Here is a 23618-nt window from a genome sequence, read left to right as displayed (position 1 = left end):
CTGTCCAGAGCAAATCCCTTCACCTCTGCTTTGACCTCATCCCTTTCCATCTCTGGGATCTTGTCTCACCAGGCATCTCTTCTCTCTCTTCTGGGTCCTTCAAGGTCCTTTAGTCTACTGGCCTCTTCCCCTTTTCCTTCCTACAAAAGTACTTCCTTGACTCCACAACTCCCTCTGGATATTGTCTGACTTTACTTTTGTACTTTTCATCCAAGCTTCTTTAAGAGACTGCTTGAAACTCACTGCTGTTTGACTCCTGCCTCCACTGCACCAGTGTGAAACTGCACTCTCCGATGTTCCCAAAGATCTTCTAATTGCAAAACCCAATGGACACTTTTCAGTCTTTATCTTATTGGTGCCCCAACTGCATCTAACATCACTTCCCACTCTATCCTTCTTGAAACTTCCTCCCTTCTTGACTTCCTTGAAGCCACTTTCCTTCAACAGGCAGCTTGAATGTGGGTGTGATGGAGGCAGATGACCAGATCCAGGCTTTCTCCTGTGTCTAATAGGTGTCAACTCTAAGTTATTAGGCAGTCTCTCCCTGCGCTGGGATCTACCTGCCCCATATAGAGCCAAGTCAGGTTCCAATGACTCCTCTTTTATTGCTGATCTGGGCCAGACTCACAAAGGCCTGTGCCAGTTGCTGACAGTGTCTGTCCCTGGAGGAAGAAAGAGCAGAGGTGAAAGGGTCAGGTATGGGGGTCAGAAGGGAGGCCAGGCTGGAGACCGTGTGAGCCAGGGAGCCCCGGGGGACTAGGGTGGGAGCTGGGAAGGCCAGAGGGCCCCTGTATCTGCAGGGCCTGGAAGTCAGAGTTGCTGAGGATGGCTTCTCAGAGCACAGCCATCTCTGCAAAAGGTACATAGTCTGCTCCTGGGGGTGAAAACCAGTGCAGATGTGGGATGCAGGTAGGTGGGTGGTGGGGAGGTGGGCTGAGGGAGCGCGCTAGTCCTGGAAGGGATGGTTGAGGATGGGAGTGCCTTCCTGCCTGGCCTTCTGACTACAGACCCTGGAATGGCCCCCTGTCCCAGGCTTCTGCCTCACCGCGAGGCCTTCCTCCTCGTTGCCGGGTCTTCTGGGTGTCAAAGAAAGTCTCGTGTTCCTCCCAGCGCCGGTCACAGGCCGCACAGAGGAAATTAGACTCAAAACAGCCGCAACAACAGCCTGGGGCAAAAGTGCAGCCAAGAAGAGTTTAGGAAATGGTGGTATCCCCAGGAGCTGACCACATTCTCATCTCTTCCTCAGTGACTGCATGCCCAAGGCTCTCATACCCGCTCTCCATCATTATCCCCAGACTGCATCCTATCCCCACCTACCCTGCTCCCAATACACCTCTTGCCCTAGAAGTTACCATGATGCCTGCAGGGATGGGGCCCAGTGGCTGCATGTTCTTCGTGGCTGTGTTTGCAGCGACATTGGGCCCTCCAGGCCTTGGGGTCAAAGGTGGCCCGTCTCTTGAGCCAGAACTCACCCACCTCCTCTGGGCGTGATGGGATAAAGCAGAACATGAAGCAGCGGCACTGGCTTACCTTGCAGGGCACCGATATGTCTGTGGGATTGGGGATGGATGGTAGGGTTAATCTGATAGGACCTTGCCTTCTCATGCCAACCCCATCCTCCATCCCCACCACCCCCTATGCACGCAGACATGCTTTTTTTTTTTTTTGAGATGGAGTTTTGCTCTGTCGCCCAGGCTGGAGTGCAGTGGCATGATCTCAGTTCACTGCAACTTCCGCCTCCCGGCTTCAAGTGACTCTCCTGCCTCAGCCTCCTGAGTAGCTGGGACTACAGGTGCATGCCACCATGCCCGGCTAAATTTTTTGTATTTATTTATTTATTTATTTTTTAGTAGAGACGGTGTTTCACTGTGTTAGCCAGGATGGTCTCGATCTCCTGACCTTTGATCCACCCGCCTCCGCCTCCCAAAGTGCTGGGATTACAGGGGTGAGCCACCGCGCCCAGCCACATGCTCTCTCTCATACTTCCCAAGACATGACAGAGTACAGTTATTCCTCCACACTCGAGAGGGGCTGGTCAGTTCTCCCCTACCTGAGATGATCCGGTGCTCTCTCAACAAGTGTCCACAAAAGCATCTGGACTCATCCCCAATCCGGAAACAGTCCCATAGGTAATGGGGGCAGCGCCAGCCAATGTAGAGACCTAGGTATGCAGGATTAAAAAGGAAAAGTGAGAAGTAAAAAAACTCTAAGCTCCCCCGAAGTGTTCTTACCTATCCCTTGATGGAGGTGAGGGGGTGGGGGGAACTTACCTCTCCCCACCCCCAGGTATCTTTATCTCCACCTGGAAGTCCTCACCTCTACCCCTTAGATTTTCTTTTTCCTCAGGGTTTTCTCATTACCCCACAAGTGTCTTCAGTTCTCTTCCTACCCAGGATCCACTCCATCTTTGTCAGCCTGCCAGAGATGACTCAAGAGAGTGGTTTCTGAGCAGGAAGATTATAGATGAAATTTTGTTTGAGGATGAACATGAATCTCACTGAGTTCTCTGTGACCACGGGGATTCTCATCTCCTCTCCTCATCCCACTAAAGCCCAACTTTGCTTTGTTTTCTTGAAGTGTCTAAGGTGAGGGAAAGGGAAGATGATTGGCCAGATGTACAGACAATGGGATTGGCTCCTAAGGAGCATATTTATTGAAGGTCCTGAAGAGGAGGAGGAGGTTGGATAGCTCTGGTGCTGGAAGGCAGGAGGAGGGCTTCCTCTCACGTCTCCAGGTTGGTACCTTAATACCTCCCTCTGTGTTCCTGGTGCTATTGTACCAATGCTCTCTGTGTACCTAAGAAGGGCTGCCAAAGGTTCTTCAAGGGTCAGGAGAAAGGGGTAGGTAGCAGTCATGAGTGGTGAAGACCAAAAATTATACATTTTGAGGCTAAGCAAGGAGGCGTGGAAAGGAAAGTGAGGCTAAGAAGTGTCCCTGAGAGTAGGCACCAGCGAGAGGTCACAACCCTCGAGAGCTGGTGTTCAGCAGTGAGGTCTGAATCCCTGGCTTCGTGACTAGTCTTGAGGTGAGGGTGGTGCTGTGCAACTGAGGGAGGATAACCAGATGGCACCTCCAATTCAGATTTTCTCATTCTCCATGAGAACTGAGAGTACCCCAACTTCTAGCCAAGAATCCTGTATGAGGCCCCATGCAGTGGGACCGCCAGGTGTAGGATTCTTAGTCCCAATTAAAGGCTCAACTGAAATGTCACCTCCACCAAAAAGGTGTCCCTGACTTCCCCTGTCTGTCTGGGCCCCTCCTATTGCCATCCATAGCTCCTTGTGCTACTCCTGTCGCAGTACACTGCATTATAATAGATCATTCCCTTGTATTCCTATTAGTCCATGAGTTCTTCAAGGGAGCTGTCTTTTCACCCGTATCTCTCATCCTAGCACAAGGCCTGGCACAAAATGGTTGCTGAGAGAACGTAGATTGCCTGATTAAACAATTGAGCTCATTCCTTCAAGAGGAAGAGAGAGCCAGTATTCAGGCATAACCCTGAGGTTCCATAACATGAATAAGGAGAGTGGCATCATCTGGTCTTTGACTGTGGTCAGGGCCACAATTCACAATTCCGTGCCTCAGATTAAGTTTTCTTGTCTTACCCATAGTCTGTCAGGATCTAAAGCCTGTCTAGATGTGGCTTTTGGCTTTGCTTCTTCGGTCTTGATGCTGATTGCCTGTAGTGCCAGTGCCCCCTTACACCAGGGAGGCTTTGTTGAGAGAGCAAGGTATAGGCAGTCACAATGCAGGTGGGCGGGAGCCAGGATTCCACTAGAGGAGTTCTGAATTCTGTCTGGAGTAGCAGGATACATTAAAAAAGCAGGAGGTGAGGCCCAAAGATCAAGGCCTGCTCGGAGGGCCGGGGGGCAGTCAAGTCCAAGCACTAGTGTAGAAATCAGTGCCCAGCATTCAGATGAAGAAGACTGGAGTTTGAACAGGGAGACTGGCAACTATACTTCAGATTCTGTTACAAGTGTTAGTGCTCTTAAAGTGGGACAATTGGAAGGTGGCTGTGGATTCCAGTGGGACCCTCTACTCTCTGTCCTGATTCCAAACTCCCTTCCTGTTGTGGGTGGACAAGGCCTGGCGGGGGAGGAGACATTATTTGGGATGCCATTTTGATTCTGTCTAACACAGTCCAGTTCCACAATCACATAATCACATTTGCATGATGACATCTCTTTATGCATAGTATGTCTCCATAAAACACATGGCTGTCTTTACAGGAACAATGTCTCCAGCCTAGCCCTCTCTCCTGAGCTTCAGACCCATATAGCCAGCTGTCTACTAGACTCTTGGGCCAGCATGTTTCATAAGCACTTCAAATGTCTTATGCCCAATTATTCCCTCCAAACCTGGCTCTCATCCTTTGTCCTCTGTTCATCCAACACATGCCTACCAAGCATCTACCCTTTTCTAGGCATTCAGTTAATGGCACCATTATCCTACCACTTACTTATGCCAAAAACTTAGGTGGCACTCCAGGCATTTCCCTCTCTCTTATCCTATACATCCACTGTTCCAATGGTCAGTTTCACTTTGTTAGCTTTTCTTTTCTTTTCCTTTCTTTTCTTGTTTCTTTTCTTTCTTTTTTGACAGAGTCTCGCTCTGTTGCCTAGGCTGGAGTGCAGTGGTGCAACCTCGGCTCACTGCAACCTCCGCCTCCTGGGTTCAAGCAATTCTCCTGCCTCAGCCTCCCAAGTAGCTGGGATTACAGGTGTCCGCCACCACACCCGGCTAATTTTTTGTATTTTTAATAGAGACGGGGTTTCACCATGTTGTCCAGGCTGGTCTCGAGCTCCTAGCCTCAGGTGATCCACCCCTTGGCCTCCCAAAGTGCTGGGATTACAGGTGGTAGCCGCTGCGCTCGGCCTGTTAGCATTTCTTGAACCTGTCCACTTCTCTCCACCTAAGCCCATCTACTTCTTTCCTGGTTATGACCAGTGCCTCACAATGTATTCACTTGCCTTTCCATACCTCCTCTCTTAGCCTCACAACTCCAGTCTTGTCTTTCTCCGGTCTACCCTATTGCCAGAGTGATCTTGCAGAAACAGAAATTTGTTCATGTTATTGTCCTACTTAAAACCTTCTAGTGACTCTCAGTTGCCCTCAGGATATAATTCTAGCTTTTAACTTGGCACAGAAATTCCTGCACAATTCTGCCCTTCTAGAGCAGAGCGGGCTCTTCTCCCCACCACTCTATGCATCAGGCATAGTGCATTGCTATAGATTCCTGCTGTGCCTTGCCCTGTCATGTCTCATCTTACAGCACTCTTTACTTGGCCACCTCTTCTTACTCATCTTACAGATATCAGCTGAGAAGTCATTCCTTCCAAGGCTTACTATTCCTCAAGCACTCCAGATAAGATGCCCCTTTTTTTTCTGCTCATGCAGCAGTCTAGGATAACCTTGATTATAGCAATTATTAGAGTGAATTATAATTGTCCTTGTACTTATTGGTATCTCTCATTAGAGTGCCAAGTATTTTGTCTTTGAATCCCCATCAGCATTACCACTTCCATAGCTAGCTCAATGCCTGGCACATAGTTGGTGCTCAATAAATGTTTGTCGAATGAATAAAAACAAAGGTTACACTTGATATTTCTGTACACATCACATATACTGTTATGGACTACCCAGGACTCAACATCCCCACTATTAGGAGGGGACCTCAAATATAATTGTTCGGGGTTGAATGACACGAATTTCTTTATAAAATTTCCTGTTTAAACAGGAAGATGAAGAAGTTCAATTTGAAGAAGAAAAAGAAATACAGTGGCCTTGAGGAGTAGGGAGTAGACAGGAGGTTCTGAGTAGGGGAATAAGAGGACTGAACACATCCTGCATTTTTTTTTTTTTGAGACATTCTGTCACCCAGGCTGGAATACACTGGCACAATCACGGCTCACTGCAGCCTTGACCTCCTGGGCTCAAGTAATCTGCCCACCTCAGCCTACTAAGTAGCTGGGGCCACAGGTGTGCACCACTATGTCTGGATTATTTTATTTTATTTTTGTAGAGATAGGGTCTCACTGTCTTGTCCTCACTGTCTAACTCCTGGGCAATTAAGTGATCCTCCTGCCTCAGCCTCCCAAAGTTTTGGGATTACAGATGTGAGCCACCTTGCCAGCCAGAATTTGCAAGAAAATAAGAGTAACCGAATATGTTAACATAAGCAAACAAAGTTGGTGGTGGGGCGGGAGGGCAAGGGTGGGGAGGTGGAGGGTCCCTGCATGGGAAAGGGGAAAGTAAATTTCATGGAGGAGGGATAAGCATTTAGAATTACCTGCTTGTCTTTATGTTTTAGGCCTGTCATCGTAGCTCTATTACCATCATAAAGGGAAAGGAAGTATGAAGGACCAAAATAAATGTCATAACATCTATTGAATTCAGTCTAGAAAGACCAGAATCCTTATAGCAGGTCAGGGTGGCCCTCTTACTGAAGGCAATCCCTATAGACATGAATTTCCATAACACAGGTAGGCATGCTCATGCATAGGATGGCATGTTTTTGCAAGTTCATCTGTACGCAGCATGCCACTAACAGGACTGTCAAGAGTACTAATCACAGGCTGAGGCTTGGAATCAGCAGGGCCTGTGGACACAGGTCTCCCCTTTGGTAACAGAACTCAAAGCTTTTGGGTACCCAGCATGGGCCTGGCATGCAGGGGTGACAGCCTTTTAATGGAGTTCCACCAAAGGGACTAAGGTCTTTGTCATGTCAGAACAGCAAGTCTCCTGGGGACTGTCCAGGGTCCTGGGCCATCTCTGCTTTAGGGTCTGTAGGCTCTCTGGGCCCTATATCTGGGGTGGGCCATGACCCTTCTGTTTTTTTTTGTTTTTTGTTTTTTGGTTTTTTTTTTTTTTTGAGACGGAGTCTCGCTCTGTCGCCCAGGCTGGAGTGCAGTGGCGCGATCTCGGCTCACTGCAAGCTCCACCTCCCGGGTTCATGCCATTCTCCTGCCTCAGCCTCCCGAGTAGCTGGGACTACAGGCACCTGCCACCACGCCCGGCTAATTTTTTGTATTTTCAGTAGAGACGGGGTTTCATCGTGTTACCCAGGACAGTCTCGATCTCCTGACCTCGTGATCCGCCCACCTCGGCCTCCCAAAGTGCTGGGATTACAGGCGTGAGCCACCGCACCCAGCTGACCCTTCTGTTTTTAATAATTTTAGTTCGGCTACCTGTCTCTACCTGGGCTTTATATGAATCTCCCCACTTTTTGTCTGCATCCACCCTTGTATTCCTTGGCCCACTTGCCTGCTCCTTTTCCAGGCAGGTGGTATAGCCATTTCCAAAAGGGGAAGCTATCTGCTGAATGTTCAGGTTCCCAGATCTTTTGGATTAGAGGATGCCCATGGGCCTGTCACAGGCCTCTGGAAGGCCACATGGGCTCACCTGTCTGGATGGCATTCAGGGCTGCATCCTTCTCCCACTGGAAAAGATTGTTCACCTGAGCACCAAACTCCTCTCTATGCATTGCCTTAGCCACTTCCACCAGCTCTGTCTGCCTAGCAGGGAACACTGGGCGGGCTGTGTTACCTAGGATGGGAGAGGATGAGTAACCAGGGGGAAGTGAGAAGGCCCTAAAACTAAGAGAAGGGGCCATGTCCAAGAGTAACCCAGTCTCCTCCTCCTGGGGCAAGTCAAGGACAGTGAATAGTAGTGAGAACAGGACAGGGGAGAGGACAGGTACAATTACAGCTAACTCCTTTCTTCTTCTTCTTCTTGCCTAGTTGGTGTCCAGGTTGGGCTGTGTGAGCAGTGCTGTCACTGGCATCTACTCCCTTTTCAACCTCTCCTGCTTCTTCCTCCTGCTTTTCGGTTGTGTCCACTTGGACCTGGGCTGAAGGGCCTGAAAGACAGTGTTCTGGAAGGCTCTCAGATTCAGAGAGATGGGTAGACCTCCTTGTCCATGGGACCTCATTGGAAGAAGACTCAGAGGAGAGGTCTTCCTTCAGAGTATCAGAAGAAGACAGACAGACATAGTCTCGTGATTGGGGAGGAAGAGTAAGGTGTTTCTCTGGCACCACTGAGATGGGACTATCCAATGAAGCCTCATAGGTAGGGGTCTCTGAAGGAGTCTCAGAGATGGAAGGCTCCTGATGGGTTTCAGGGGAATGGGCCTCTAAGGGGATCTGGGAAGGGGATGGCACCAAAGGGGATTCAGAGGTATGGGGCTCTAACGGGGTCTCAGAGGTGGAAGGCTCCAAGAAGCTTTCAGAGATATGGTTCTCCTGTAAGTCCTCAGCAGAGGGGTCTTTTGAAGGGGGGTGCTTCTCTGCATCCATGGTGGTATGAGGCTCTTCTATGATCTCATCTGCTTCCATCTAGTGGTAGAACAGGGTATAGGCTTCATTAGGTTGGAAATAGAGGGCCGGCAAGTCAGGGCAGAGCCCAGGGTTCGCAGTGCATTATGGAATTTGGATAAGGATATCAGTGCAGCTGAGATATAAGAGGGAAACAACATGAACTCTGGGTCCTAGAGTGTGATGCCAAAAGGTTCACCCATGTGTCCAGACCTCATATGGCATGCTGCTGTGGCTTGTTAGGGAGCTGGAACTTAAAGATTGAAAGACTGAAGTAGTTCGAATCCCATCAGTAGATGGTAGCAGAGAACCATGTCCCAGGAGGGAGTCTGAACAACACCACTTGGGCAGTCCAAGAGCAGGGTCCTTGGCATATCTTAAAACCCTGGAGGTCAGACCATGGAGTTCTAGAGACTGGCAATACCAAGCCAAAGTTGGGGTTGGCTCCTGAGAGTGCAGGGGAATGCTGTCACATAAGGCAAGACACTGCACGCAGCCTGGTTTTGTCTAGGCACCACACACATCCTCCTCCCTTAATGATGTCATTCATGTTCAAAGCTTTAACTACTTCCAGTTGTGTACCAATGACTCCTAAATTCACATTTCCAGCTCAGACCTTTTTCAACCTCTGTACTTCACACTCATACCCACCTGCCTGCTGGCCTTCTCTTCTCTTCTCTTTTTGTGATGGAGTCTCGCTCTGTTGCCCAGACTGGAGTGCAGTGGCGCAATCTCGGTTCACTGCAACCTCCGCCTCCCGGGTTCAAGTGATTCTCCTGCCTCAGCCTCCCGAGTAGCTGGAATTACAGGCGTGTGCCACCATGCCCGGCTAAGTTTTGTATTTTTAGTAGAGACGGGGTTTCACCATGTTGGTCAGGCTGGTCTTGAACTCCTGACCTCAGGTGATCTGCCCCGCTTGGCCTCCCAAAGTGCTGAGATTACAGGAGTGAGCCACCGTGCTTGGCCCCTGCTGGTCATTTCTAACTGAGTGTTTCCACAGACAGCAAAACTGAACTTTGGGAATTATCCTAGTCTTCTCCTTTTCCCTTAGACTCCATCTTCAAATAGGCACCAATAACTCTATTTCCTATCTTCTAAATATTCCCCAAATGCATTCTCTCCTCTCCCTTCCAATTTTATTCAAGTTCTCATCATCTTCAGCCTTTGTGTAATAACTTTGCCCCTCTACTTCCATCCACAGCATTTTAATCCATTCACCCATTCTTTCATGGATTTATGTAACTTATACTTTTACAATGAGCCTAATCTGATGCTTTTACTGACCCGCTGTGCTAAGCTCTAGATTGAGTTGAGTCTAGGAGAGAGACCGATTAACCAACAATGGCAATACAAAGAAATTGATGTTGTTCTGGGGTGAGTCTAGGATACGGTGGGGAGGGGGATATACCTAATTTATCCTGCAAGGATGTAGTCCTCCTTCCTGACCCAATCAGGATCTTTCTAAAGTGCAAGCCCAACACTGGCACTTTGTGGCTTAAAAACATTCCATGACTCAGTCTAAAGTATTAAGTCCAAATTTCTTGGCCCTGGCATTCAAGGCCTGTCATCATTTTCAACACAGCCTGAGGATTCCTGCCTTAACTTTCCGTGCTCCCTACTTTACCCCCATGTTCCAGAGACGCTAGATATATCACTCCTTAAATGCATCAGAGCCTTTTTGAAGGGGATGTTTGGGAAGGGAATTAGGGGCAGAGGTAGGATTACAGGGAGGAAGATGACCAGAGTCAGCTAGAGAGAAAAGGGGCCTAAGGGTGGAGAACCAGAAGATGGGAGGTGAGGAAGGGGAAAGAGAAGGGGAGGAGGAAATTGGGTGGAGGAGGAGAGTAAGGATGAAAAGTACAGAATGTGGGCCAGGCATGGTGGCTCATGCCAGTAATCCCAGAATTTGGGAGGCCAAGGCGGGTGGATCACTTGACAGGAGTTCGAGACCAGCCTGGCCAACATGGTGAAACCCAGTCTCTACTAAAAATACAAAAATTAGCTGGGCATGGTGGCAGGCGCCTGTAGTCCCAGCTACTGGGGAGGCTGAAGCAAGCAAATCACTTGAACCCGGGAGGCGGAGGTTGCAGTGAGCCCAGATCGCACCACTGCACTCCAGCCTGGGGGACAGAGCGAGACTCTGTCTCAAACAACAACAACAACAACAACAACAACAACAACAACTACTACTACTACTACTACTACTACTACTACTACTACAACAGAATGTGAAGGGACTGAGGGGTGGGAGAAAGACAGATGTCTTTGGGGGAAGAGGGCAAGGGCCGTTGGAGAAACTACCTACCTCTGGGCTTTGGCTTGGTTGTTACAAGTCCTTAGGTCAAGACCTTGACTTAGGATGGCAGGGGGAGGTGTTGATCCTCAGGGAGGAAAGGCTCTTGGTTGTGGATGTGCCTCAGCTGCAGGTGTTGAGTGTTGAAATGCCTTGCCTGAAAGTCTGCTATCTGGGAAGGGGACTTGGATATCTGCAGAACTTCGCAAAGGAGCTCTGGCATGACCTGGGGAAGTGGGTAGGGACAAGGGGTCTAGGGCCAATGAGGGAGGGTCTTGACTGAAGCCTCCGGAACCCGGGCCAGGAGAGTAGGCGCCGGTCACCAGGGCAACCGGAACGCCTAGTAGTCTCCGTGGCAACGGCGGTCTGGTCACCTCCCCGGTGGGTAAGGTCTCCTGAGGGGCTTGCATTGGGCCTCGAGGGGGCGAGCCCAGAGGGTTTACTTCTGAAAAGTGGGGTGTGTGTTGCGGGATCTCTGTGAGCGAGTGTTTGGGTAGGATCTGCGGAGATCTGTGCGTACGTCCGGGGGAGTCTGGGATTGTGAGGATAGGGTTCCTTTGAGACATCTGTGGGGCGGTCGTTGGGGGCTGTGAGGATCTGAGGGGACCTCGGGCTCTGTGCTTGGGGTGAGAAAGGCAGGGTCTCGGGTAGCTGAGGCGGGGGCGGAGTCTGTGTGTCCTCGAAGCCCAGCAGGACTAAGTTGGGGACCAATAGAGTAGGGCGGGGGCGGGCTTTACTGACAGGGACCAATCGAGACGGCCGGGGGGCGGGGCGTCACGCCGACGTCAAGTCGAGGCCGCCGCCGCGGGGCCTGGTTATCGCCGGTTCAGCGCAGCCCGGAGTCGCCCAGGCCTGAACTCCTACCCAGGTCCCCGGCCCCCGCCCCGGGCCCGCGAGGACACCGGAGGCCACCCCCCGGGGGTGGGGAGCGGAGCCGCGGGTCAGCTCTGCGAGCGCCCCGCGCTGGCCTGTCCGGCCCCGCCCCCGCCCCGGGCCATGGCCCAGCCCTTGTCCCGGCCCCTCGTCCTATCCCAATCCCCGCCTTGGCCCCCAGCCCCGCCCTCGCCCCGCTTCCCACATCGGCCCCAGCCCCTGCCTGGGTCCCCATCCAGGACCCCCTTCCAGTCTCTGCCCCTGGCCTGGCCCCCATCCCGGCCTCGGCCCTCGTTCCACCCCCTGTCACAAATCCCAGCCCAGGCCCTGTCCCAGCCCCATTCCCAGTGTTTGCTTAAGGCCCTGGCTCAACCCCGTCCCTTGCTGCAGTCCCCATCACAGCCCCTCCTTCCATCCCACTCCCTGCCCTTGTTCAAGCCCCAGTGTCCAGCCCAGCCCAAACCATTATCTCAGCCTTTGCCCTCATCTCTGTGTTTACCCAAGTCTCTCCCTCTAGTCCCCCCTATCTCTCATACTCTGCCCCTCTCCCAGCCTAGACTCAAGTCTGGGTTTCAGCTGCCGCCAGCCCTATTGCTGCTGTTGCTGTTCTCTGTCCTTGGCCCAGGGGCTGGTGAGTGCAGAAGCAGGGAAGATTGAGGCAGGAATGGGGTTCCGGCAGGGAGGGGTGGGCTGGAGAGATTCAGGAGAGGTGGGACCTGGGGAACTAGATCATTGGGGAGCAAGTGGGAGAAATAGAGAGTAGAGAGGTCTTACACAACAGGGATTGGCAGGGTCAAAAGAGTGGTAATTAATTGGGTTTGAGGCTCAGCAGGTGGCTTACAGTTTCTAGGACAGAGACTCCAAGATTTTTTCTGGTGTCTGTCCTGACCCCACTTTGACTCTTGCCTTTCCAGGGAAATGTTGTGGGCTTTGCTCCTGCTCACAAAGTTTGATGGGGGAGAGACAGTCCCACACCAGAAGCCCCTAGTGCAGTGTGGGAATATATAGCCCAAACCTTTGAGATATTGGGCATGCATTCAAACGGCATGAAGAAGAGTTTTAAAGATAATATGTAGCAAATAGATGAATATGGATTAGTTGCCATTATAATGAGTTTTCCTCTTGTAATGATTCTTGTTCCAAAGAAGATTGATTTGCCTAGGAATAATTCCTGATACTTTTAGAGCAGGGCTGAAACTCGGAGGCTATTTTACAGATGGGGAAACTGAGGCTCAGGGAGGGAGCAATTTGTCCAAGGTCAGAGAGCTTGTGAATGGCAGTGTGCTGGGGCTAGAAAAAAGGTTTCCTAATTCCTATTTCATACTAGTGTGTTTTTTTTTTTTATCCACTGCAATGTATACTTAATAGAAAAATAGACCCAAGTAGGGAAAGGCTCAAAGCATAACCTCCCTTCTCCCCGGTCTGCCCACAAGGGGGCTTTATCCACAAACTGTTCCTTATTTGCCAGGCGTCAGCCAAGGGCCACCCTCCGGTGGGGAAGTGACTTGGACAGAAGAGAGAGAGGTCCAATTTTTTAATGGTTGGAATGTGGGAGGAGGAGGGGGTGTCCTGGTCTAGGGGATGTGCCATGAAGATGGCTCCATCATGAAGTGACTGTAGTCTTCATGGCCCAAGTCTGTAGCCACCTCTGGTGGGTGTCACTCTAGATAGGATGGAGATGTGCCTGATGGAGTCTTTGGAAATAACAGCCAACAGAGCAGCTGGGGGGTGGAGAATGGGTATCAGTGAGCTCTGGGGGCCTGGTTCAGTGTACAAACTTAAGGAGACGAATGCACGTGAAAGGTCACAACCCCTGCAGAGATGTCTGGTCACTTATGTGTCTATGTGTGTAACTGAGGGATTGTGGGGAGGCTGGCAGCATGTGTACATGCTTGTGTGTTAAGTGTAGACACGTGCATGTGTGTGGGGTGCATGTGAGCCAGTGTATCTTCTGAGCGCCTGTGTTATGGTATGAAGGGGAGGGGACATGTTGTGGCCCATGTACATTCCTCTTCAGCTCTGCCTCCTCCTCATATGGACAGATCACTGAAGCTGTGAATGGGGCTGGAGACCCTTTCTCAGCAGTTCCAAGGGTGAGGGCAATGTTGCATGCCTCCCATAACGAATATAAGTTATCCATCCATCCCCAGCCAGTGCCTTTGAAGGAAGGAGCTGTGGAGGCACTCTGTGTTGATTACTGCTGCTGGCAAATTGGACACTGGGCAGAGGCAGTAGCCAGTCAGCTTTTCAGTTTTGGTAAGGGGAAGTTTATGCTGTTGGGCCAAGTTCCTAGCTTCCATCCTCTGCCATCATGGCTTCTTCATGTGCCCATTGAGCAAGCATTGGGCTGGTGAGGGGAGCAGGGTGACCGACAGCCACAGAGCATATACAGCTGAAAGTTGTGGATAAAAACACTGTTGCCCAGAAGCAGGTTCAGGTGCTTTGGGGAGAATTGTAATGAAGTTGGAAAAGAGTACCAATACGCCCAAATGGAGGCAGGGCTGCCTTTAGTGCTGTTAATAGTGAATGCCTTGGCAATTTTGGACCAAAGTACAGGGTGCTCTGTGACCTAATGGTGGTGATGGGTTTTGTCTGAGGAGAGGCTGGCAGTGTCATAGGACCATCATGGCACAGGGCTGCACAGTGCTTATTGGTTGCTTCGGTTTCATTTCAGGAATGGAAGTTATCTCTTGGGTCTAGTGGTCCCACTCCTGATCCTTGGATCTTTTCCTTGGGCTTAGTTGAGGACTCACACGTGCCTTGCTATTCAAAAAAAAATGGGCTTTTATTCTACCTAGTGCTATTACTAGCAGGGCCAGCCTCAGCCTATGTGTGTAGGTGTAGGGGTGTGTGTGTGTGTGTGTGTGTGTGTGTGTGTGTGTGTATATGTATGCGTATGTGTGTATGGGGTGGGTGATGGTCGGAATTACCCTAGCTTCATCATAGAAATATTGGGGAACCTGGAATAAGTTCATCTGAACTCGGTAAGGGCCTTACTCATGCTTCTTCTGGACACAGCTCTGGTAGGCCCTGTTCAAACCGCAAACCAAAGTTTGGAGTGAATGGGGCTGTGGACCCTTTCTCAAGCATCTGCCCTCAGAACTTCTTCCAAGTTCCTCCTAGCATTCCCAGCTGCTGCTCACTCCTTTATCTCACTGGCCTATTCTGTGACCTCTGTAGCCCCTGGCCACTGTGGGGATGGCTTAGCTAGTTCCCCAGTTCTCCAGGCCATACTGTGGTCCTTTGAATTACAAGGATCTTTGTGCTTGTCTGTCCGTGTTTCCCAAAGGTCATTAAACTGCTTTTCACCACTAGCCCTCATCTGAGGGTCTGCACCGAGGGACTGACCAACTTTTCTCCTAACGGTAGCAATGGTTGATCAGATGACCCATCCCTGGTACCAGCTTTGAGGAGGATCAGCCCTTCCCTAACCCCAGCAGAAGGTGCACTAGAGTTCTGATTTCTTCTAACAATAGTATCCAGGCTGTTCACCTCTTAGCCTTCTGCCTCCTACTTAGCACAGCTAGGGTTCCTAGGAAACCTGTCTCCCCCATCAGTCGGTCCCATTTCCCTTTATCCCTCTCGGCTGCATCTCTATCACTCTCTGAATGCTGCACTGGTAGCCTCTCTGGGTTCCTAGGCAGTGCTCAGCTTGCAAGGTGACAGGTTTTCCTTCCTGACAGTTGAGACTGATCATGTGGTCTGAACTGGACAGACTAGTCCTTGAGTGTAACTGTGGCCTCCAATGGCCCCCACCTATGTAGGGCAGCTCTCTGGGGTGACTCCTGGGGTTGCTCTGGTTCAGTGTTCGTCCTTCAGCAGCCTCCCCTTCCCTTTCTTTGTTATTTCAAAAACACCTCATTTTTGGAGTTAATCTCTCCCATCTCCAGAGAGGGAGATGATTGGACTAGGTTAGCCCTGAGGGTATTTCCTGCTTGGCTGAAAATGCCCCTCCAGAGTAGTCTTTATCCCAGCCCCGGGTCTGTCCTGAAGCTGCTGAGTTCCCCACCTTCTCACCTGTCCTGGAGGTGTCATCTTGGGCTTCTTTTCTGGCTGGTCCGAAGTCTCCAGAGCAGTCAGATTCCCTAGAGGTTTACTTTGAGAGACCTTGCCTGCCATTTGGGACCCTCTTCCCCTGTCCGCTACTGGTTGCCTCCACTGTGACAGCTATTCTAGTCCCTTGCCTGGCTAGCTGCTGACACAACTTCTGCTCACCTTGGCTCTGCTCCTGACAATCATGATCAGGTATCTTGGCATTTTAATGAGGGATGACCACTTCCTCCCCACCTCCCAACTCGGCCTGCTCTGAATATTCCCAAGGGGCTTGAAATCCACTGGGTCACTAACTCACTGCCTCACTGGGCTTCCCTTTGGGGGAACATTCCCCCGGCCCCCACCTACTAGCTGTGCATTCTGACCTGGGAGGCCTGATGACTCTCCTTTCCTGGGGACTCTCATGGTGGCCTGCCAGCTCCTGTCCTTGCTTTTGCCACCCAAGCAGGCCCCTGGCAGCCGTACCACACTTTCCCCTCCCCTCTCCTGCCCTGAGCCAGTATACAGGCAGCGCTTGTGAGGCTGCTGAGGGTTTTTACTGCTCCTAACCACAGGGGAACAGAAAGGGGAAGAAAATCAACAAGGAAGTTACACAGTTCCATGCTGACTCCCAAGCCCCACAGGTGGAGTTTCAGCCTGCTCAGTGGCTTAAGACGCCATGCCAAAATACACACACACACACACACACACACACACACACCTTCCACACATCTGTTTTTTTTAGGTTTGGTAAGTGGAGAAAATGGCTCCTAAGTGAGGAGGCAGCTGTGAAGTCAAAGGGTCTTAGTTTTGGATTTAGAGAGAGCTAGGTTTGCATCCTCAGTTTGGTCTAGGTTTGAGCCTCAGTTTCCTTATCTGTAAAAGGAGGGTTTTTTTGTTTTTGTTTTTGTTTTTTTTAAAATAAGATTAACGTAAGGATTAAACCAGATGATTCTAGGTTTCAGATCTGCAGCCTGAAACCCAGTTCCTGGCTCAGAGGAGAGCATTTGTGGATGCTCTTGGTGCTATTGGTGAGGATGCTATTGGTGTGGATGCTATTGGTGAGGAAGACTGGCATGCCTGTTGCTTAATGGAAATGCCCTCTGTCCTGCCCCGCTCCTTTCTCTCTCTCCTGCTTCCCAGGAGGCCTTTTCCTGACTGATTACTCCACCTGCTCACCCCGCAAGCTGAGTCCTTTCCGCTCCTTTGCCAGCACCGAGCTCTTCCACTTCCATGTTCCTGAGGACACATTCCTGGCTGTTTGGAACCTCATCATCTTCAAGGAGCAAGGGGGAACTTTTGGGGACCACTGCCCAGACCAAAGTGTGACTGTGTGAGTGTCTGAGTTAATTTCCCAACCCCACTTCCAATCCCTGACCACTTTCCAGACTAAAGTGTGACTTTAACTGACCTCCCGACCCTGACCCCAACCCGTGTCCAGATTGAAGTGTGACTGAGTGAGGGCCATGACCTCTGTCACATGACCACTTCCGGACTACTGTATGACTGTGCAAGTGCTTGAGCTGATCTCTCACCCATGGCCCCTGACCTGGAACCACTTTGTTGAATGTGTCAGTATAGGGAATCTATTTGTTTTATCGGTGAAGAGTGACAGTTCTTTTCTTTCTTTCTTTCATTTCCTGCCTCCCACCCCATTGTCTGCTTTCCTCCTCTCCTAATTCTGGTCCCCCAGGTATTTCCGGTCCGGGGCACCCCCTGTCATCAATCCCCTGCATACACACTTCCCAGGGGACACAGCTGTGCCTGGGGTTTTCTCACTGACCCTCAGCTGGACACTGCCCAACCGCACCTCAGGCATCTTTAACGTCAGCAGCCCCTTACCTGGGGACTGGTTCTTGGCTGCCCACCTTCCCCAGGCCCACGGCCACATCTCTGTCAAGGTGGGTTGATGTTGCCCAGGCTTGGGGGTCCAGAACTGCCCTTCCATCTCTGCTGAATTCCCCCCACAGGCTCTCTGGCACACCAGCCTTGTGTCAGGGTGGGCAGCAGCACAAGGGTGGCTGGGGCGGGGCATGGCTAAAGGCCAGCAGGTCACCCAGTGGGTCAGAGGCCATGATCTGGAGGAGGCAACTTGGCAGCCCCAGGAGGACATGCTGGGTCCAGGTAAGCTGAAGGGAAAGTTGAGAATCTGGAGTCAGAGGCTCTGGCACAGGGGAGTAGTGCCGCCTCCTAGTGGAAGGCACAAATGTTAATCAAGGTGAACAGAAGCCAGCTATGGGCTGGTCCAATCTGCTGCACACACCCAGGACTGGTTTTATTTTACATCTTGATTGACAATAGCCCTGAAGACTCTCTTAGGCCACGGCCCAGTATTTAGTCCATCTGGGAGAATGCATTCCTCTTGCATCATAATTTCAGACAGCTTCCTACACCTTTCAGAAGACCACAAGAGAAGCTCTTTCCTGCTAAAAGGAGGCTTTGGGCAGCTAGTGTCCATCCTGGCCTTTGCCTCACTTTTCTCCAAATATCAGCCACCCCAAGCACTTATTTCACAGAGGTTGTTAAAGACTGAAGGGCAGGTTCAAAGGTCAGATGTCTCTCTGGTTTGGAGTGGAAGGAAATGCTGCAATGTTTTCCTGCCACTCTCATGGATTAGGCCAGACAGGTCTCCTACTCCTGTTCACTGGAGGAGAAGCAGGGGGTGTGCTGAGCTGGCTGTTGTCAGAGTGGGATGGCCACGTGCATGGGGCCTGTGGTGAGGGTGAAGAAACGAGCAAGAACAGAGCGAGGATTTAAAGAAGAGGACTCTTAGCACTCAGAAATGGGGTGAATAGTGCCTTTGAATGAGCTGAGACTCACATAAGGACAAGGGTGCTGGCACTGCTATTGTCAGAGATGGGAAGTAGGGCTGAGGTAGTGTCTCTAGGCCTCAGTGACAGGGCTGTTTTTCCTGAGAGTGATGTGGATGTGCAAGAGAACTCCCCATCAAGGCCTGTGAGCCTGCTGAAGGACAGCATGTTGGGAGCTAGCTTGGAAAGGGCCCTAGGTTCTAGGTAGGCCTTGACTCTCATCAGAACTGAGGGTTCTTCTGTTAGAAGGAATGTCTTCGTAGGTCTTTGGCAAAATCCCAACAGGGATGTTCCTTATCCCAACTCTGATCCTTGACCCACTTTGTAAGAACTGACAGGGAAAATCCTCCTGAAGCCTGGCTCTAGTTATCCAAAAACCTTTCTAGGTGAGCAGGAACCTAGGGCCTAGGCCTGGGCTGGGACTGTGGGAGCTGAGGCCCAGTTAGAAGTGGTCAGGATTGCTTATGGCTACCAGATTGGGACAATGGGGAATAGAGATAGTAGTTCAGAGAAAAGCTGCTCAGACCCTAAAGGGTGATTCAAGTGCCCAGACCAAGGGGGAGCTGGGCAGTGAGGAAATAACTAGGTCTGACATGTGCATTTGCATCTAGACATGGGAAGCGGGGCCTGGGGAACTTGGTACCAAACTGGAACCCTGGTCAGAGCTTCCCCAGGTGTGTGGTGAGGCTAGACAGAAGAGGACCATCCCACCGTGCCCACGAGTGGCAGTGGGTCTGGACGCTGTGAGAGATGTAGTGCTTCCATCAGCCCTGTTTGAGAGGTTGATGGGGCAAGGATCTTGGGTCTGGTCCTTCTAAGAATTAGATTAACTTCTATAGTCTTATATGGTCCTCAAAGGGTTCTTCAGCTCTCCAGATCCTGGTTAATTTCCAGGATTCCAGCCTGTGGGTTAATTGTCTAGAGCATTCCTCCATCTTCTCAACTTGTTTCCTTCCCCTACTATGGCATGCTTCCTGTAAGGCTTGAACACAGGAATTTATGTGGGTTTAGGGTTATCCTTTGGTGGGAACTGAAGAGTCCCAGCGATAAGAAGGCAATGTGTTTCTAGGGTCCTTCTCAGCTTTGGGGATGAGCTCAGATCTCCCTTTAGCCTTAGTCCTTTAGTACCTGCTTTGTGCCAGGCCTTGGGTTGTGTGCTGGGGACACAGAGAGAAATAAGATGCATGTTCGATATAAGAAATGTTTTAGGAGGATAAAGGGGAGATGGCTAACTCAGCTTGCTAGCGTGGTGGAGGTGGTATTGGAAACTGTTAAGCGGTGAGGTCTGAGGTTGAGAAGACAGGGAAGGGCATTCCAGGTGGTGGGAGTAGCATGGCCCAAAGTTTAGAAGGAACTGAAGTGGCTCAGTGTGGGCTGGTGTTGGGGTGGTGAGGAAGGTAGAGGGTTGAGCAGAGGCCAGATCACGAAGGGCCTTGACATTTGAACTGTATCCTGAGCGTGATAGGGAGCCCTGAAAGGTTGTAAAAAAGAAGTGACTTACCTGGTCCAGGCCACCCTCGTGAACTCTAGTCCCACACTTCTGCCAGACCCTGTGTCTGTGTTATTTACTACGTATTCCTAGCCTCCAGTGCAGAGTCTGGCACATGATGCCTTTTCACGTCCTTTCCTTGTCCCTTTCTTCCTACCAGCCACTCTGTCTTGTCCCCGGCCTCCATCTCCTTGCCTTTCCTGTTTTGGATCGTGTGTTCATTCTAAGGTGCCCAGTTGCCAGTCTGCTCTGAGGGGCTGGCCTTTGGGTTGTGGATACCATTTGGCACCCAAATGGCTCATGAGGGGAAAGTACTCCCAAATGTCTAGAGTGCAGGTTCTAATCCTTCCTCTTCCTGTGTCTAAGATTTGAAAAAGTAGGTAAAATAATGAAAGCAACTACGAGGAAAGTGAAGAAGTCGACTGTACAGGAGAAAGGATTCTGTTGAATCCACCGACTAGGACCACACGTGACTCAATATCTCAGCTGAGGTGGTTAGAATCTGCTAATAGTGCAGCTGCTTTTCCTCCTCCTAAATTAGTTTATTTATTTTTTGAATAGGCAATCCGTGCACCTGGTACAACATTCAAAAGGTACAAAAGATATACAGTGGAAAGTAAGTTTTCCTCTTCCGTTCTTCCAGTCTCCAATTCCCCGCCCCAGAGTTAACTAGTAACTAGCTGTTAACTAGTTCCCTATATTACTCTTTTCTTTTTGAAACACCTTCCCTTCTTGGCCTCTGTGACTTTACAGAACTGTCCTGGTTTTCCCACTGCCCACTCCTCTGTCTCCTTTCCTGGCCTCTCCTCTGCTTGATCTCCGGGTTGTAGTGGCCCAATGCTTGGTCCTCGAACAATTCCTTTTTCACTTTTCTATTCTCTTGCTTGGTGTTCCAGCACAATAATTTAAAATACCATCTATATGTTAATGCTTCCACAAGTATTCAGCCAGTTCTAATTTCTTTGAATCTCAGACTATATCCCACTGCTTACTTGACATCTCCAACTGGATGTCTAAGAAATGTCTCATACAGTATTTAGTAAAATCAAATCAAAGTGAAGCTAAAAGTATAAAACTCTTTAATTTCCATTTCACTGCTCCCAGTCCATGCTTCTTCTTTCTCTAGTCATTGTGATCTTCCTCAGGAAATTGCACTGTCATCCACCCATTGCTCAAGCCCCAAATTAAATGCCCCAAATTCTTGATTTTTCTTGTCTCCTTATTCCTCACAACCAATCTGTAAAGAAAAAGTCTTGTTGACGCTACTTCTGAGGCATGCCCTGAATGCATCTACAGCTCTTCATTTCCACTTCTAGCACAGCTTCTCTGCTTTCTCCAGGGCTACCACAGTAGCCTCATAAGTGGTCTTCCTGCTTTCACCCTTGCCCCCTGAAATCTGTCCAGCACTCATTTGCTTCTACACTGATTGGTGCTTTCTGCCTCTGGGCATGGGCTCAGCTGTGCACTTGCTATTCCCGCAGAGAAGGCTAAGTGTCTTTGGGCATCTTCAGTCTGCAAGCCCCACCCAGAGCCTGGCACTGGCCAGCCCGCTCAGGCCTTTCTGAAGAAACCCAGCCCATACATACGAGGACATTCTAGGAATATATCTACCATGCCTTAGACTCCAGGATCTTTCAGCCTGTAGCCCATCCACATCTCACTTTTGCCTCTCCTAGTTTCTTGAGCTTCCTTGCCTGTGTCCTGGGCCTCCCCGACTGCTGATGTTCTTCTGGCCTCTTGGCTCAGCTGGGACTCTCACCTGGCATCTGCCCTGGCAGCTCTTGAGGACCTGACTTCCGGTGCTCTTTTTCTGGTCCCATCACTGGGTGACGGTTCCCTGCATCTTCCCTGGTCTCCACTGACTAAACAATCCCTCTGCATGAAGAGGGGGGACTGGCTGTGCACGTTACACAGTTGAAGGAAGGAGCACGTCTTAACCAAACAGGTCATGTCCACTGATCTTTCATTGAATCAAACGCAAGTAAAACTCCAAAACGTGGAGCAAAGTGTTCCTTCCCTGGACTGTCTAGCAAGGAAATGGGCCACCACTGGAGCATGAGCCCCCACCCTTGGGACTCATTCACTACAAGATTATTGTGGTGGTGATTCTTGCCATAGGAGGTGGGGTCAGTGCAGTGACTTATGAGAGTCTTTTGGTTCTTAGGGTTTGACACCAAACCTGAGCATCTAGGTTGGTTCAGGAGCTCTCTGAAGGGACCCCCTTTTTGACACCCATTCTTTAACAGCTATTTTAGCACCTAGTGTATGCCAGATGGTGTGCTAGACACTGGGGATGCAAAAGGCACAGACCTTCCAGCCTTTTGGAGCTTTGCTGGAAGTCAGTGCCTTGGCTGGCTTGTTCTGAGCCATGGAACTCAGTGGGATGTCAGGGCCTGGAACTTTTGTCCCAGAACAGAGTTTGAAGGTATGTCCTAATTAGGAGCCCCCACCTCCCCTTAACTGTGAGGTCTGTAGGGCTCATATAGCTGCACGTGCTGCAGAAGAGGAACTGCGACAAATGGGACTGAGCTTACTGGAGAGTGATGAGGCTCTGCGAGCCATGGGGTGTCAACAGAGAAGGAGCTGGGGATTTTCTCCAGAAGAGAAGCTGGGGGAGACGTGGTTGATCTCCTTTAGCAGCAGAAGAAACACAGTCAGGCTGAGGGACCAGACGGATCAGTGGGTCCCTTGAAGGCAGAGTTGGGGCAGGGGCATCAAAGATGACAGGATTTGGCTTTAGCAAGGTCAGCGCTTCCCCCAGGTGGGATGATCCATTTACTGATTGATTAATTCAGCAAACATTCATCTGTGAGGTATGCACTCTATGTGAGGCCCTGTGTCTGGAGGAACAAACATCAAATAGGACAGGGTTCCTGTTCTCAAGCTGCTTATAGTCTGGAGGTTGCCTGGGAAGTAATGAGTGGCCCTGCACTCATTACCTGTGTAGGGCCGCTCATTACCTGGGTGTAATAAGTGTGAAAGCAGAGGCTGGACAAGCACGTGGGAGCGGGGCAGGGTGAGGACTAAAGGAAATTAAAGGTTGAGATTGGTGGCGGGGAGAGTGAGGGGGCTGGATTGGAGGCCTTGAAAGAGCTTTCCACCCCACCCCACTTTGCCTAAAAGAGCCAGTGTTCTAAGTTCCTGAGCCTGCTCAGGGAATGGGCTGGTTGGAGATCACAGTGCTGCTGGGCTGGCCCAGAATGCTCAGGGGGAGGGGTTAGATTGGGAGAAGGGGCAAGCCAGGCCTGATTGTCAGGAGGGCCTGGGTTTGAATCCCAAAACCTCAGCCAGTGCTGAGGATCCCAGCAGACCTTGCAGACTGAGGTGGGACAGAGATGACCAGAAATGACTGCTCAGGCAGGAAGGACCTGGAATTCAGAGAGAACTGGGTTAGAGGCCTGGGAGTGGTAGCCAGGGTGGGGGTTTCTCCCCAGCCCGCCCAGCAGGTTCTGTTTGCCTTGGTTTAGTCACACCCCTGCTGTCTCTCCCTCTCCTGCCACCCCTGCTTTTGTCCCAGGGTCTCCAGGATGAGTGTCAGTACCTCCTTCAGCCGCAGCTGATTGTCCGGCGTTTGCTGGACGTCGCTGTGCTGGTTCCTGGCCGGCCCTCAGAGCAAACCCTCTCCCCACACAATCGCTCAGCCCTGTACAAGTAAGTCAAAGACTCCCCACACCTGGTCCTTTCCCTCTTCTGTGGCCTCATACAGGCTGCAGGGTTCTCTCTTGGCTTCTCCACCTACCTGCCTGGTCCCTGGGTGGGATCCCTGCGTCCCTCCCTCCCAGCACAGAGCAGGAGACCTGAACAGGCCT

The 23618-nt window shown here is 50.7% G+C and overlaps 2 protein-coding genes across 24 annotated transcripts in view; one reads left to right on the top strand and one right to left on the bottom strand.

Moving 5' to 3' along the window:
- Window positions 1-585: 585 nt before the first annotated feature.
- FAM221B (family with sequence similarity 221 member B) lies at window positions 586-11393 on the bottom strand. Of its 4 annotated transcripts, XR_010148943.1 has the most exons (9): window positions 10618-11393; window positions 8964-9109; window positions 7706-8333; window positions 7402-7545; window positions 3606-3796; window positions 2051-2161; window positions 1353-1550; window positions 1046-1165; window positions 586-662 (listed from the first exon to the last, which is right to left on the bottom strand). XR_010148943.1 is itself a non-coding variant. In XM_054658030.2 (8 exons), exons 3-8 carry the CDS (start codon window positions 8331-8333, stop codon window positions 625-627), a joined length of 1239 nt encoding a protein of 412 aa, XP_054514005.1. In that variant the 5' UTR covers window positions 8964-9109; window positions 10618-11393; the 3' UTR covers window positions 586-624. The 4 variants fall into 4 exon arrangements, 3 of the variants coding, with proteins under 3 accessions (XP_054514005.1, XP_016816344.1, XP_063644690.1); XM_054658030.2 differs by lacking the exon at window positions 3606-3796; XM_016960855.3 differs by lacking the exon at window positions 3606-3796 and having other exon boundaries at window positions 7736-8333; window positions 10618-11286.
- TMEM8B (transmembrane protein 8B) overlaps window positions 7984-23618 on the top strand; it is a 30458-nt gene continuing 14823 nt past the window's right edge. For 2 of the 20 annotated variants that reach the window (XM_054658019.2, XM_054658023.2), the window contains exons 1-4: window positions 10954-10986; window positions 16654-16843; window positions 17204-17411; window positions 23327-23460. Coding sequence is in view for 3 of the 20 variants with exons in the window: in XM_520571.9 (XP_520571.4) it covers window positions 11602-12109; window positions 16654-16843; window positions 17204-17411; window positions 23327-23460 (1040 nt within the window). In the remaining 17 variants the exon portion in view is untranslated. Of the gene's footprint in view, window positions 8068-10952; window positions 10987-11380; window positions 12110-16653; window positions 16844-17203; window positions 17412-20370; window positions 20426-23326; window positions 23461-23618 lie in introns of those variants that run through there. The other 18 variants (XM_063788617.1, XM_063788615.1, XM_063788614.1 and 15 more) reach the window with 18 other exon arrangements.

The sequence above is a fragment of the Pan troglodytes genome, chromosome 11 (assembly GCF_028858775.2).
Source record: "Pan troglodytes isolate AG18354 chromosome 11, NHGRI_mPanTro3-v2.0_pri, whole genome shotgun sequence".
Taxonomy (NCBI): domain Eukaryota; kingdom Metazoa; phylum Chordata; class Mammalia; order Primates; family Hominidae; genus Pan; species Pan troglodytes.
The sequence above is the reverse complement of the archived record's forward strand: the minus strand, read 5'-3'. Positions and strand labels throughout refer to the sequence as shown.

Bases quoted from the DNA above. Each gene is read 5' to 3' on its own strand.
- FAM221B (XM_054658030.2), bottom strand. From the start codon at position 8,333: ATGGAAGCAGATGAGATCATAGAAGAGCCTCATACCACCATGGATGCA. The intron at 2,162-7,401 runs GTGAGCCCATGT...CTGCATACCTAG, and splicing joins CCTGAATGCCATCCAGACAG to GTCTCTACATTGGCTGGCGC. The intron at 1,166-1,352 runs GTAACTTCTAGG...CTTTTGCCCCAG, and splicing joins CCATCCCTGCAGGCATCATG to GCTGTTGTTGCGGCTGTTTT.